Raw genomic sequence first — 15,411 nt, 5'->3', positions numbered from 1 at the left:
TCATTAAGAGTGCAATACAGCTGGAGCAACTCTGCTGAAACAGATGATGGTAAATTAACACCACATTGGTCTAAACAAGAAAGCAAAGTAAGAGCCAGTGATTGAGATGCATGAAAGGATTTTATGTGCATGCTTGCATAGGATTTTGTGTTTGCTCTCAGATATCACCAGGATAAATTGCCTATTACTATTCAGCCTGACTAGGAAATCTAGCTTTAGGAAGTGTCATTCCAGGTTCTGCTCCTGAAGATTAAATGGTTGTAAAGAATATAAAGACACAGATCAGGAGAAAAAGGGTGCCCTGAATATCTGAGTTGAGTGGAAAGAATTTAACAGCTGCATAGCCATGGAAAGGAGAAACAGCAGGAGGGTCACAGTTGTTTTTGAGTGTGAGGCAGCTGGACTGCATCTATACGAGTCCTATGACCTACACAAGTCCTATGACCATAAAGAAGCAGCACTCAAGATCAACTAATATTTTTCTAAACAGTGAAACCACACAGACATATTTAATTAAGCAATAAATAACACAGAATTATTTAAAACTGTACTGTAAAATTTATCTATGTGACAATTTGCACCTTAATCTGATAATTCAAAGTTCCTGCATATAAACTAATGTGTTACACACTTCTTTAAAATATTTACTTTAAATATATGCTGTATTAATTTAAGAGGTCAGTAATTCTAATAAGCATTTCTTTAGAAGAGTTTCAATGTATAAAGATTAGTGAGAATATTAGTGGTTGATAATATTTTAAAAGGTTTATTTCTATGGCAGACATTTAACTGAATTTCTTACAACCACACAAAAATCTATGTCCATTATCTTTGTCATTATGTGATGCCAGAAAATTATGAAGCACTCAATAAAGATTTTTGTTGGAACCTTAAGGTTCTGAAATAAAGTTATTAGCTGCCTGTTATATGCCTGTTATACACTATCACATTGAACTCAGTTTGTGAGATATGGGTTAAGAACTTTCATTACACTTATTTGTGTAAAAATATAATTCTATTTATTTTTATAATCCATGCTTTTAGAGAAAATCTAGTGATGTGGTAGGTATTTCAGCACCTTGTGACAGCATTTCTCCATGTTTAAAAATAGCACAAGCTTTAAAATTCACAGATGTAAAACAGGCATAGATTTTTATAAGGATTGTAAGGGTTATTTAGTGATCTAATAAACATTTTGTTAAATCTGATGGATTAGAAATGTCAAGAGCTAGTGGAAAGCAGAGGTACCAAGGGTGGCACTTTAATCTAGAAATTAAATAAACATTTTAAAACTTCACAGATATTGAAGTTAAAATAAAAAAACCCACAAGAACTGCTGAAACAGTTCAGTCAGAATTATACTTGTGTGTGACCAATAGATCTATGATTGCCTAAAGAAATTAATGTAGTTGTATGCACCTAATAGTGGAGGGAGAACAATACAATGATATTCTCACTGAAACAGCCCAAAACCTGGGATATTCTCTATTGCACAAAACAACAGACTCTGCAAAAACTTCATTCAATTTTATGCATTCTATAGTAAATGTAATATACATAATGCTGAAGGTTATTCAGATTGCACATCAAACATTTGAAAGTTAGGAGCCATCAGACTTAACTGGCCATGTCATCTGTATTTCCCCGTATCTGGCTATTTAATGACCTAATTACATCCTCCTGCTCAAGGGACCTCTTTTCTTGTCAATCTTGTAGAAATGTTAAGTGTATGACAGATATGAATAATTCAACTGACTTCAATTGTTTACACACATTTACACATTTGTAATTGCTTCAGCAAATGAGGGTTGCTTTGTAAGCTTCTGAAGATGCCCGAGCAAACAATGCTGATATTTATTTTTGCCTTCAAAATATAGCTAGATGCCTTCTAAATAAAGTCAGGTGTCTACCCTTCCACTGAAAACTCCAGTCAAAAGAGAAATTCTATTCTCTTATAGTCAGTCATTTGTGCACTCTCACTAAGCCCCAGAAACACCAGCAGCTTCACCATCCTCACAGTCCAAACTCTGTGACATGCAATGTAAGCACTGATACTTTGTATTTACAAGATGAATTCTGTGGGCAAGAGAACTGATGATGCCACGGTATCGCTTCAAAAACTGCATCTGTCTTGTCTCCAAAATGTTGTTCTCTGATTTTTTTAGAGCCTGTTACAAAGCATTAATTCATTCCCTCGACATAGAATGGAGTTACACTGATTCTGGAAAATAGCTGCAAAAATGGATAAGCCTAAGAGTAATCAGTTGAATCCCATCCCAAAAGTGATCACTTTTCTTTACACCCTACAAATTAAGTCGTAGTTAATTAGGCAAGTCACCACTGGCATATGAAGTTACCTTGTGCATTTCTTGTTTTTAAAATATCTAAAAGGATCTAATGGGCATAATGGGGCAAACAAGCTAAATGGACACAAAGAAACAACTCCAAAGGGGTAAAACAGAAGATTCCATCAACAGTCAGACTGTGTGGAAAGAGCTATTTTGTTTTTCCATAATATGAGTAGCTTGTAACTCTCACTACACTATCACATTGTACAAGTAGATTTGAAATGGTCTGAAGCCCTTAAGACAGTCCCAAATATCTAGTTACACCTCAGAAATTCCCCAGGGTGATTTACTCCAATTCTAGGCTTGTCAGGGAGACTGCCAGAGCATTCTGGGTTCTGGTCATCTCCTACAGTATAATCAATCCCTACCAGTAAGGTTTAATGAGGAATTAGTAATTTATAGTAACTCTGCATGCTGTAAATTATCCTAAACTGGGTTTCCCTATCCAAAAGGTTGGTGAAAGGAAAAGAACAAATAAAAGCTGAGGGCAGAAAAAGGTAGAAGGGACTTTCAGAGTGATGGTGTTTGTCTTCCCAAGTCACCAGTACTAATGAATAAATACTTTCCTGTCTGCCAATGCGAAGTAGAAAATGAGTTCCTTATTTTTAATTTATTGGTTTCTCTATTCAATTGTATTTATTTCAACAAAGGAGTTTTCTGACTTCTCTCCTAATTGTCTCCTCCACCCTACTGAGGAAGGAATGAGCTAGTAGCCACGAGGGGTTGAGCTGCCAGCTGGGGTTAACCAATGACACTTCTTTATCCAAGTGCTTTATTTGGGTGATGGCGGATGAGAGGCTGGCAATGTGCATTTGTAGTCCAGAAAGCCAACAGTATCCTGGGTTGCATCAAAAAAAGTCTGACCAGCAGGTCAAGGGAAGTGATCCTTCCCCTCTACTCTGCCCTTGTGATTCCCCTTCTGGGGTGCTGTGTCCAGCTCTGGGGTCCTCAGAACAAGCCAGACGTTGACCTATTGGAACAAGTCCTGAGGAGAGCCAGGAAGATATTCAGAGAGCTGGAGCACCTCTTCTGTGGAAACAGGCTGAGGGAGCTGGGTCTGCTCACCCTGGAGAGGAAAAGGCTCTGGAGTGATCTTACTGTGGCCTCCCAGTACCTAAAGGTGGCCTACAGGAAATCCAGAGGGGGACTTTTGAAAAGGCCAGGAAATTATAGCACAAGGGTGAATGGCTTTAAACTGAAATAAGACAGGTTTAAATTAGATATTAGGATGAAATTCTTTGCTGTGGCATTGGAAAGGCACTGGAACAGGCTGCTCAGAGAAGCTGTGGATGCCTTATGCCTGGAAGTGTCCAAGGCCAGGTTAGATGTGGCTCTGAGCAACCTTGCATCGTGGAAGGTGTCCATGGCAGGGCATTTGGAGCAACACGATCTTTAAGATCCCTTCCAATCCAAACCATTCTATGATTCTATAGTAATTACCAAAATTGCCAAGGACACAGACACTTAATCACAGACACATAAATCACAGTTTTAAATTTCAAGGATGACCTTCACTCCTCATGGGAAGCTGGTCATTACCAGGTTTATGAATTTGTGTTTAAAGTACCCTCAAAACTCATGACTTTAAAATACTTCATTTACTCACCTTTGCTTGCATTCTGAAAGACAGACAAATAAAAATGATTACCCTCAATCAGTAATATCACTTCTAGATCTAGGTCTGAAGGAACAAACTCCACAGTGGCAAGACTGCCATTTGATATAAATTGACATCATTACATCTACTTTAATGAAATACTGCTTTTGTAGCAGCAGCCAGATTGCCTCTTGCTCTCCTTGCAAAGATTTAAGGTATCATGGCACATATCAATGTAGTGCTCTATGAGATTACTGATGCTGCATAGCAGACAATAAAGCTGAAAGGGCCAGTGTGATGATGGCCCAGCACTTTGCAATCTGCTTTGTACATCATTCTCACCAATGCCCTAACTTACTCATGGGACTCTGAAATGTTCTGCTGACTTTTTAAATTCAAAAGTTATATATTATGAAATATTATAGCTTCCCTGCTTTCAAGAGGAAGAAAAAGGGAGAGGGGGAAAGAAAGAGAAAAAAAGTCAACAAAATGCTTCTGGACGAAGGGAGTATAGATATACAACGATGACTCATGCATATGATTTTACAAACATAAACAACACATCTGTGCAACACGTCATCAGCTAATAGCATAAATTTGGTGAAAATATTACAACAGCTATTAAAAAGGGATTTATAGGAAAAGGACAGACAGTACTTGACAAAGCAATGATATCAGCATTAACATAAACTTTCCTGAGAAAACATGATACCTCTTCAGAATGATCTCTTAGCAAAGTCAGTTATTTGAAAGAGTTAATAATAATTTAGTACTCTGAAGCACTAAAGTTTTGATGTAAAAACCAATATTGGAGCATTTAATTATCAATGAATGCTGCCCTGACTAGAAGTACAGAATTCAGGATCTGCAGTTTAGTGCAGCTTGAAGAAAAAATTAACAACTTCATACCAAAATCAGAGGAAAACCTGTAATTAGAACAATCTTTGAACATACTTGTTTCACCCTCACTGCTATGATTACCATAAGAATCCACTATCATTGTGTTTCATATTTTTTCTTCCTAATATCGCCTATTAAAATGGATGTTTTGCCATCTTTTGAAGTTACTTTAAAACAAAAAAATCATCAGAATGTTAACTCTTTATTTCCTTTTTATTATAAACTTACAGATTTTGATATTTTTACCTTACTCATATGGGAGAGCAAGGTTAGATTACAAAAAGAGGAAGAAGAAGGAGAAAAAGAGAAGAGGGGGAAGAAGGGGGAAGGGAAAAGAGGACAAGGAGGAGGAGGATGAGAGAGAAGGAGCCATGATATTGTACCTCCAATACAGCATCTGGCACTGTTTAACAGGATAAATAACTACTTATAAAGCTTCATAGCTGCATTAGCCTAAGTAAAACTAAAGATTAGATTGGTGTAATTTAAGAAATTTTAAAAGATTATTAGAAATAGTAAATCATAACATCTAGTGACTTATCTCTTCTTGCCACCATACTGTAAGGAATGTCTCTACATACACCCTTCATGTTCTCTTTCAGATTATGAAATTTTCTCTGCGCTTTCTTGAGCAGCAACAGAAGGTAGGATGGGACCTCCATGATGGAAAACACAAGGATAAATTGATAGAATTAAACCCAGGAAAGACCATCTAGAAACCTGAGACACAGTAATGAAATTCCAAGAAACACTCAAAAAGTGCAGAAATGAATGCAAGGAACAGGACACTAGAATTTGGGCTTTCTGAACAACAGGATTTTTGCCAAAGAAATCCTGCTGTTCTTATTTGTTAAGTGAAAAGCTCAAATTTCTTATCAGTTCCAATAATCCACAGAGGTTATCCTGAGCTTCAACAGCTCTGAGTGTTTCCTGTAAACTGGCAGGGAAGGCTCATTTAAGGACCTGTATAATAACACAGATGCCTCATTTAAGGACCTGAGAAACTGGACCTTGCAGTCTCCACATGTCCCAGATACAAGAAACCAGGGCCATGTGAACCTCAGTTTCTGAGTTACTAGTGCATAAATTCTTCCTTGGGCAAGGAAACTGAAATACAGACAGAGAAAAAAGTTTTGTATAGTTTAGAAACTCAGTGAGCAACATTAAAGTAGGAAGGAATTATTTTAATTTCTATTTCAATTTAGAGAACATGGAGTGTTTGCAGAGGAGGATGCTGCCAAAATAATATTTTTCAGAGAGAGTGAAAAAAAGCCTCTTAGTACCTCATTTTTACCTGAACATCCCTGAACAGCTGTATTCTTGTATTTTGCTGAGGTCACCTCATGGGTCTTTGATCACTATAGTTACTTTAAAAATTTATATTCTAAATGGCTTTTGCATGTCCTCCTTGAGCACCACGTGTGGTGAATGACACAAAAATCAGCCAGGATCTATTTTATTAATTGATGCAAAGAGATTAGATTCTAGATATTAACCTTGTATAACGAGGCTCTGTCTGTGCCCCAGAGTTTCTGAGCCCTATTGTTCTGCACTGGAAACAATGCAGACACTTGATACTTTTTCTGTTCCATGGCACCAACTACAAAAACCAAAATAAATTACTGTTTCTACTAACAGGCTTTTTGTATATCTTATTCTAAATTAGATATATTTTAAATGAGAATTATTTTAAATCAGAAATAATTTTAAATAAGATATCAAAACACTGGAAAGATACAGCAATGTGCAGACAGTTGCTAATTCCATGGCTATTTTACTATTTTCTTTCTTTCAAGAAAAAATATATTTGAGGATACTTTACCTATGTGTACAATTTATACTGCAAATTGGAAACATTAAACCCTTTTAAAATTTGTTTGTGCCACTGCTTTGACTTAAAAAGCAAAGCTAGAATTTAGAACAATAGTCCACTGAGAACCATTCTGAAGATAATAAGCAAAATATATGGATGGGCAAACTTTTCCAGGAGTGTAAAATGTGTGTTACTCAAGGTTTTTTGTTTTTAAGTTGAAGTAAAAACTGATCCCTGTCTCTCTGCTCACAGAGCTTTAGAAATTGAGCCAACACTGCAGGTAAATTCAGCAGAAACACTGCATCTGAAGTTGATAAATCTGCTGAAATCATGTATATGATTTCTTCCTTATCCTACTTTAACAGGATTTAATAGCATCTGATGTTATGAATTCTCATTTTATTATATATTCATTGAGAAGAAGTGTCACAGCTTCCATTTAAAAATGAGAAATTCCACTTATTAAATGAGAATATTCTCCACTTAAATGAGAAGATTTCTCTTCTGATCAGCAAACTTTGATGATTGAGGGGTGCACCTCACAGCTGGCAACTTTTACTTTGATAAGACAGAAGCAGAACCAGTAAATCCAAAAAGACAGCAACAGAAAAAATGATTAAGCTTGGTAGCCCAGGAAGATACAGTCTTGCAGAATATGACATTTCTTTATCTACCTCTCTCTTAAGCCATTGTAGGAGTTCAAATGGAACTCATAAATAGGTTAAATACAAGTCTATTAATCCGTAATTAGATAGCAGTAGAAATTTATTCAAATTCATCCAATTAAGAAGGAACTGCTACTGTCTGATTGGTGATAGAAAATAGGTTTTCCAACATTCCATTCCTTTGCCACAAAGTCTCCTACTTCAAACATACTTTCTTCTTGTAAGAATGGAGAAAAAAAGTGTTTTAATTTTTAAATAACAGCTATTTTAAATTCTGACCCCATTACCTATATGATAAAGAAGATCCAAAAAGTAAATGCAGGGATAGTGAGGGAGGATAGAATTTCCTATCTTTTGGGAATTCAGGTTGGGATTAGGGCCACAAATTCTCTTTAGAATACTAGAAATACCAGTTTGAGTTTGACAGCGAAGGAAATGAGAATTTGAAAGGTGAAAAACTCCATCAGGTTCAGGTGTGCAAGCCTATATGGAAGTATGACAAAATCATTTCTCATTCCAATCAATGAATAGTATGACAAGACCAGAGTATGGCTGAACAGCCAACAAAACCAATACAGTTAACAAAAAAATCACCAAAACTAATTATCTGGTTTCTTAAAACATCCTGTTCAGTTACCAAGGCAATATAGAGATGTAGCACAAATGAAGATTTTTAGGAAACATTTTGAAAAGGTAACTCATAATCTCTGAAAGCATAATTTCTTTCTTACCTGTAGTCTATTGGCTGAAAAAAACCATACAGCAGAGATTGCCCATACAAACTCAGAACATGAAAGCTTTCCCAAATCTCCCATTATGTACATCTTCTCCTCAACCAGCCTGCCCAGCTTGATTCACATTTGAGGATTGTAGTAGGGCACAGATGGTTTATTTGTGAAAGAGATAGAATTATAAACTCCTATATTCCTCACTGTTTGAGTATTATCAGAGAAAAAAACTTGCTGCCCAAGCAGTAATTTAATATCCACAACTTTTTCCAAGACAACTCAAACTTATGTGTAAGCAGCTAATGCTGTTTTTCAGAAGTAAAATAATAAAGGGCAGATCATGACTGGTTGATATTGGGGAGGGGATTGGAACTTGTCTTGAGTGCATGAGGCTGCTAAACAAACAGTTCTTGGGCAAGACAATCCTCTTTCTTTCCTGAATCTTTTAAGAATTAAGTGACCCAAAACCCCAATACTGAACTGGGAATGGGGAACAAAAGTTTGCCTTCTAACAGAAGCAGACCTTTTTGTCTTTTCGCATTAATTCTATATGTCACTGATTTCTAACTATAACAAAAATGGAGTTGTGGTTATGAGCATTAGTACCTCATGACCAGGCATAAACAAATCATAGCCTATGAAATACAAAAATTGAACCCATGACATCTACACCTAGAAAGCTGAAAAATTAGACTATTCTCCTTCTCCTTTTTAATTATCTGCACACAATATACAATATTTCATATATCTTAAATCATACAAATAACATAAATTGTAAAAAAAGGCCTCCTTTCTGAGGTCATACTTTTAAAACTTAACTTTTTGGATGATATTTATAAATATATTTCTACATATCAATATAAATTTTATAAATTTATCAATTTATAAATATATTTCCAAAGTTCATTATTTGTTCAATTAAAAAGTAACAGGCCTATACCCCTTGCAGTCAGACAAGATTTTCTCTGAAAAAAGTCTGAAAGATACATAAGCAAAACAACATGGCAAGCCCTACCAGAACATGACAGAAGGCTTTGTAGTGTAGGTAAGAAAGAAGGTTTTGTGAAACTTGAAAGAATTTACCTTGACAAGAAGTCTGCGAAAGAGAGACGTACTGGATACCCATGTCGGATAATTTTGATCATGTCTAGGACACCAATATACTGCAGCTGAGCAGACACATAAAAATGATCAAAGTTATCTGGCAACTTGGAGTTATTAGGCTTTATACAATGAACGCAATGTGGTGTGCAATTCTGCAGCTTCCCAATAATATCTGCAAGTGATTTCTGGAGAAAAAAACAAACCAACAAAACAGCAATTATCAATCCTTCTTATGCAGCTAAGACAATTGTTCAATACATATGCTCTTCCTAACTTTTTAACATTATTTTCTCAAAAGGGTTGACCAGGTCATGCAAGTTGATCCTTCAAACATAAGATTTTTCTTTCTTCTGTTGCAACCTGCAGAGGGTAATCCTGCTTTTAAAACACCTGGAGATTCTTTTGCAAATTCTGCCCATAAGACGTTCACTGACCCTGAGCTGTACTGCCACAGTGGTTGGGCCCCCTCGTTCCAGTCTCTGGAGAAATGAGGATGTTCCTTTCTTTTTCAACAGCTGTGGAAGAGAAAAGCACACACTCAACAGTTTTATCTCAAGATGGGCAGTAGACCTTTATTGTCATTGTTGCAGTTGACTAATGAAGGCAAAAATTTGTACAAACGCTGTGCCATAGACAAGGACTGAGTTTCAGAAAGAAATGGGAAGTGGATAAATATCCTCAGGAATTTGCTGAGCCATGATTGGTAAGTTTTGATTTCAAAAGCAGCTACATACATGATAATGATAATACACCTTTTACAAATAACTGCACAAATCAATATGTTTCAGAAGTCTGTGGCAGAAGTAGGACTTGTGCACTTAGTATCCCATAGAGTCTAGAAGCAGCCTAATTCTGTAAGTCTGTAAGAAGGTGCCTTATGCCTTTGGCAGGTGTTTAAGTCAGTAAATCTAAGAGTACAGATCATTTAAAACAATCTCAACAGCAAAACAATAATACTACTATTTAAAAAAAATCTTCTAATTTCTTCTTGCACATGTAAACACAGTTAAACTTCTCTTTGCTAACACATTTTCACCAATTTGAGACATACATTATTAACAACTTCCTATCTCATTAGAACCAATGTTACCCCATACACCAGAATTGGGAGGGGAAAATTAATTAATTTTTCGCTGCTCTACTTCCTATCTTTGAGACTGAAATGGAAATAATCATACCAAAAGTGATCCCAGAACTTAGGGTCTTTTGTTAAACTTTCTACAGAAAGGCTGGCAAAATTATTGCATTCCAGGGTTTGGCAAAGCTGTGAGATTTAAACCCCCTTATCAATGACAACCTTTTCACCTCTGAGTCTCCATTGCCTTTCTTCAGTCCACTTACCCCATAAAAATCCCTTTCTATTGAGTCAGCATATTCTGGCCTACTGCCTTTTCCAGTTTTATCAAAAAAGCTTACATCTTCTAAGCTTGGCCCACTCAAGCCAAATGCCATTAAAAATATTGTATTGCAAGCAATTTTCTACTCACCACGCTAAACTTTGGAGCTCTTTTTTATTTCACTTACTAGGATGCAATAAGATTTTAAAGGCAAATTCCCCCTCAACTTCAAAACTAAAAAGTAAAAAAGATCTGCTTGTTCCAGTTTCTCTCATAGAAAGGACCACTAGCATGCCAATGACACTTTTCAGTAGTTTAAAAATAATTGTGGAATATAACCAAAATAGAATTTTCTCCACCTTATGGATAATGCTGTCACCCCTTCCTCTCAATATTTAAATCAATAGTTCAAGATTGTTTCTTGACTTAGTGGGAGATCTAAGAACAACACTTCCTACTTGCTCTCCCATGTTACATATGACTTTCCATGGGAAAGAAAAAATTGTTTCAGAATGAAAAAGAGAAAACAAATGAAAAATGAAAAAAAAAAGACGAAAGAAAAAAATAAATTTAATTCCAACTCTCAAAACTTGGACATCTTTAATCTTCAGCTATGGGCTAAGGAAAAAGGCTATATCACACAAGCTGGACCTCTCTATTGCCCTGGAATATACAGCTTTACATTGGAATATCTTGTACCTCTAATCTATAGAAAAAACCTCCACATACATATATTTGAAATCTCTCTTAAGAAGCTAAAAATCTCCTCCTAAAAATATCTAAAGACTTTTGCTGTATAAACTGTGAAACATACCAATTCTTCCAAAGTAAGTCAGGAGAAGACAACAGAGCCAAAATATGCACCAGGAAAAAAGATTAGAGAAAACAAGGGAGCAAGAGTTGACGTGAGCAAGAGTCATGAGAGTGTCAATGAAGATATCTTTTATTTGAAAAGGCCACATGATCTTCATAAGTCACAGAGGCTTGAGCTGGCATCCCCAGCTTCCTATGACTCTTTATGTGCCCCAAACTCCCGGCCAGTTAAAAGATCTGTTCATGTGTGCCTTAGAATGGATGCATTGTTGTCTTGGATCCTACCACACTAGCATTAGCTCAAAGAGGTGTCCTTACCTGTGCCAGCATGCTCAGCACCAAGAGTCATGTATGGAAAGGTAAACAGATATATATGTATCAGATGGCCACATGGAGAGAAATTTATAATTATATAAACAAGCACTTAGCTAGGATTGCAGTGACAAGATGAAAGAGGAGGAGACTCAACAAAATCCTATTTGACTTTAACATTCTCTAATTCCCTTTCAGGGGATATGATGGAGCCTAGGTTACTGCCATACACAGCACCATGTGTACCTCCCATTTCATGATTCCTACTGCCTACAGTATGATGTATGTTGTGACTCAAACTCCAGATATAAATGGATGTCAGTCTCTGGTTGATAATTTTTGCCTTAATGTCCCTCCTTCTCTCTCTCCTCTATTCTATTTTTTTTCTTCTCTTTATTGCCATTAACCTCTGAACAAACTCCAATTAAAATTCAGTGGTTATGATTTTCCAACTCATAATAATTTAAATTTTAAGCTGACAAGAAAAAGCCCCTTACATTGCATTTGCAATTGCAGTAAAACAAACCCAAACCCAATATTATTTCAGTCCACCACAGCATATTTTCAAGGCTATATTGAAGAAGGGAAGGAATTATTTGGGACTGCAAAGTTACAGATGTGGGCTTGATCCACAACAGAATTTAACAATTTACCTACTTCCAGCTCCTGCAACAAGTGCCTATTCCAAAAAAAAAAAGTGCTGCTTTTTGCCAATGGAACAGCTTAGATTCCTAAAGTTCTGCTCCAGTCCTGCAGGGCAGTATACCTTGCTCAAATTCAGCCAACTTAGTATTGACAAAGAGTTCTGTCTCACCTGCACAGCTGCTCTCAAAGCCTGTGTCTGAGAAGCAAAGCCATCCTTGTCTCTGCAGACAGATGAAGGATGAAGTTCTTCCCACCTTCCAACTAATGCCTAAAGGTTTACAGCATTTTCACTGAATCTGAAATTTCTGACTTCAGATATCATGCTTCCCAAGGGAATTGAATGTCTTCTGTCTCTCAATAGAGTAACTAAAGGTTAAAAGCAATTCTGGACATGTCAAAACCAGCATAATTTCAGAGATCTCAACTGCACAGTGTTTTGCCCTGGTTTTTAACTCACATATGCTTTTCATACTTCCTCCCATGTATGGGACTAGGATCTTTGCCACATCCTTAGGCAACTTCCTTTAGGAAGCTGTTACTACAGTGGAAAGGCACCTAAAGGCACCTTGCAAGGCCTCAGCTGTTTGCTAAATATAGCCTTAAACCAACAGCATTCACTTCAATCTAAGTTTTTCCACAGAGATTACTGACAAGAACAGTAGTCAGGAATTATGCTGTTATCAGCACAGGGACTATAAGGAAAGTCCCATTGCTAAAGCCTTCCACAATGACACATGAGTACAGGCTCCTTAATCCCATGACAGAATCAATTTTATGCAGCTGTAAACCAAAAATAAAGTTGTAAGATTCAAGAAGCCTGGTGAGGCAGCTGATCTATTGTGAGAAGTGTGTGCTTCTTTTCTAAAAGGATAAATTCCTAAGCTCTGTCATGAATTAACTCACTAAATCACATTATTTCTTTTCAAGAGAGATGTTCCATGTGACATGAGCAATTAATTTTCTGATAATCTTCAAAGTTTCTCTTTTTTTGAAGAGAAAAAACTCCTCTCTTTTTTTGCTTTTGTTTGTGTTTTATGGATGATGTTTGTTTGGGTTTTTCTTTTCACTTTTTTGTCTGACTTAGTGGGAAAATAAGTAAGTTTAGAAATAAGGCATATTTGATCTGATTTAAAATTGACTGGGAAAATTTACTATGAAACACCATTTAAAATAACAATGGTGGCCAAAATTTACATCTGATCTTCATATGAAACCAGAAATCTTCTCATTATGACATAATAAGAACATTAAGATTTTACTTTTGCACTTCCTATGTCTGAATTTACTCAACTATTCACCATAAAGCCTTTCAAGGAGAAAAAAATGAAGAAGTGCTCCTATACAACCAAAAATTGGTAGGACTGCATTGAGTCTTAGTAAGCCCTGGAACCAGGCAATCCTGGAATGATTCAGACTTGAAGGACCTTATCATCTTGTTTGACCTTCTGCTCAAAGAGTCCAAGAAAGAGATTTCTGAACCAGAATTATTAGTGTTCATAAATTATAACCTTTTCCCACTTTTGCTGCTTTGGTGTTGGGATTAAGTACTAAATTATTTTAATAATGCAATGACTATAGAGAATGAAGCAGAGAACAAGATGATCGCAGAAATGACAAAATAGCAGAAAAATCTTCAAGGAGCCACCAGCGGAAAAAATCCTTAATTCTTACCTTGCTGAGTTCAATATACTTCTTTGCTTCTCCACTTGCACAGGTTACAGATGGTTTTTTACTAAGCAAAGCTGCTTTACACCCTTTGATTTTAAGGGAATGATAAGGAGGAACAAGTGATCCTGTTTGTGTCAGTTTGGACTGGAACAATTGATTGATGACAACATTTTCACTAGCTGGAAATAAAAAAAGAGAAGGAAATGCATGACGATAAAATATAAGTTAAAAAATTATATTTATGATGTTTGTCAGTAAAAATACACACAATAGAAGAGAATTAAATAAGTAAACCTAAAACAAATGGAAAAATCAAAAAATGAGCATTATCAAAGTTATCAAAGACATCCAATGTCTGAAAATAGTAACACTATTTTTAGCATATTCAGGTCCTGCGCTGAACCAATAGAAGGCATAAACCAAAACCCTTCAGACTGATCTGTCTAAACTTAATTACTTATGGGATCATCACCTCTGAATTTTGTTCCATTATAGATTCCCAGTTTATCCATCTATTAAAGCAATGTAAGAGATGAGTTCTGCACAATTTCCTAAGATGTAGTATTTAGAAACAATCAAGGCACTTGACAGAAATAAATTATACACACTCATTGCACTGAATTATATATACAGAAAACATGATCAGGGATATAAAAAAAGGCAGTGCAATGAACAGAACTGTAGAAAATTTGGTTTCTCTATATCAAGATCACACTTAAAAACATTTACAGAAAAAAGACAATGGCATACAGATGTACATATGCTTCCAGGAGGTGCTTTTAAACAAAAAAAAAATCTGAATTTTAAGACAGATAGTATACTTTCTCCAAATTTCATTCTAATAATCCTTTATGGCCACAAGCTTTTTAAGCTGAACATGATAATTACATGCTGCTTGTACTGCCACAGCATCAATAAGTGTTAAGAACTCATTGGATGATACATCCTTAGCCATGCTGAATTCCAGTTAATGTATTTTAACAACTAGCAAACTGGCATTGTGATCACATACATCATATGAACAAACAAAAAACACAGAAAGATGAATGGGATAAGCATCATAAACAATAGCTTAGCAGGCAAAAATCTTTAAATTAGCTCTTTAATAAATGCTTACAGGTTTCTTACTATACGATAAATACAATAGATTTGTTTCTCTTTTTCTGTGGAGGTTGCTATTCCTTACTTAACAAGAACATTAAATTTATGAGGAAGATATGGAAACAGATAATTGAAATTATTTCAGCACAATCAGTGGGCATAATATGTTTAAAATGTAATAAGCAGGATTAGGACACGCATAGAAATTATGTCTTTCATATTAAAACAGATACATCCTATGTCAAAAGTCTTTTCTGATACTTTTCAGGCAGGTATGTTTCACATTCCTACACATATATACAAATTATTTTAATGTAATTATAGTTAAAAGTTTTGATTGAGGAAATGAAATCAATGAAAACCAAAGGAAGAATGCACTT

General features: G+C 35.8%; 1 protein-coding gene across 4 annotated transcripts in view; it reads right to left on the bottom strand.

Annotated features, from left to right (window-relative positions):
- MYO16 (myosin XVI) overlaps window positions 1-15,411 on the bottom strand; it is a 363,429-nt gene that overhangs the window by 78,735 nt on the left and 269,283 nt on the right. For all 4 annotated transcript variants that reach the window (XM_058044965.1, XM_058044966.1, XM_058044964.1 and 1 more), the window contains exons 25-27: window positions 13,934-14,109; window positions 9,590-9,670; window positions 9,135-9,340 (exon numbers count right to left, since the gene is read on the bottom strand). In XM_058044965.1, the coding sequence (XP_057900948.1) occupies window positions 9,135-9,340; window positions 9,590-9,670; window positions 13,934-14,109 (463 nt within the window). The remainder of the gene's footprint in view (window positions 1-9,134; window positions 9,341-9,589; window positions 9,671-13,933; window positions 14,110-15,411) is intronic.

The sequence above is a fragment of the Melospiza georgiana genome, chromosome 2 (genome assembly GCF_028018845.1).
Source record: "Melospiza georgiana isolate bMelGeo1 chromosome 2, bMelGeo1.pri, whole genome shotgun sequence".
NCBI lineage: Eukaryota > Metazoa > Chordata > Aves > Passeriformes > Passerellidae > Melospiza > Melospiza georgiana.
The sequence above is the reverse complement of the archived record's forward strand: the minus strand, read 5'-3'. Positions and strand labels throughout refer to the sequence as shown.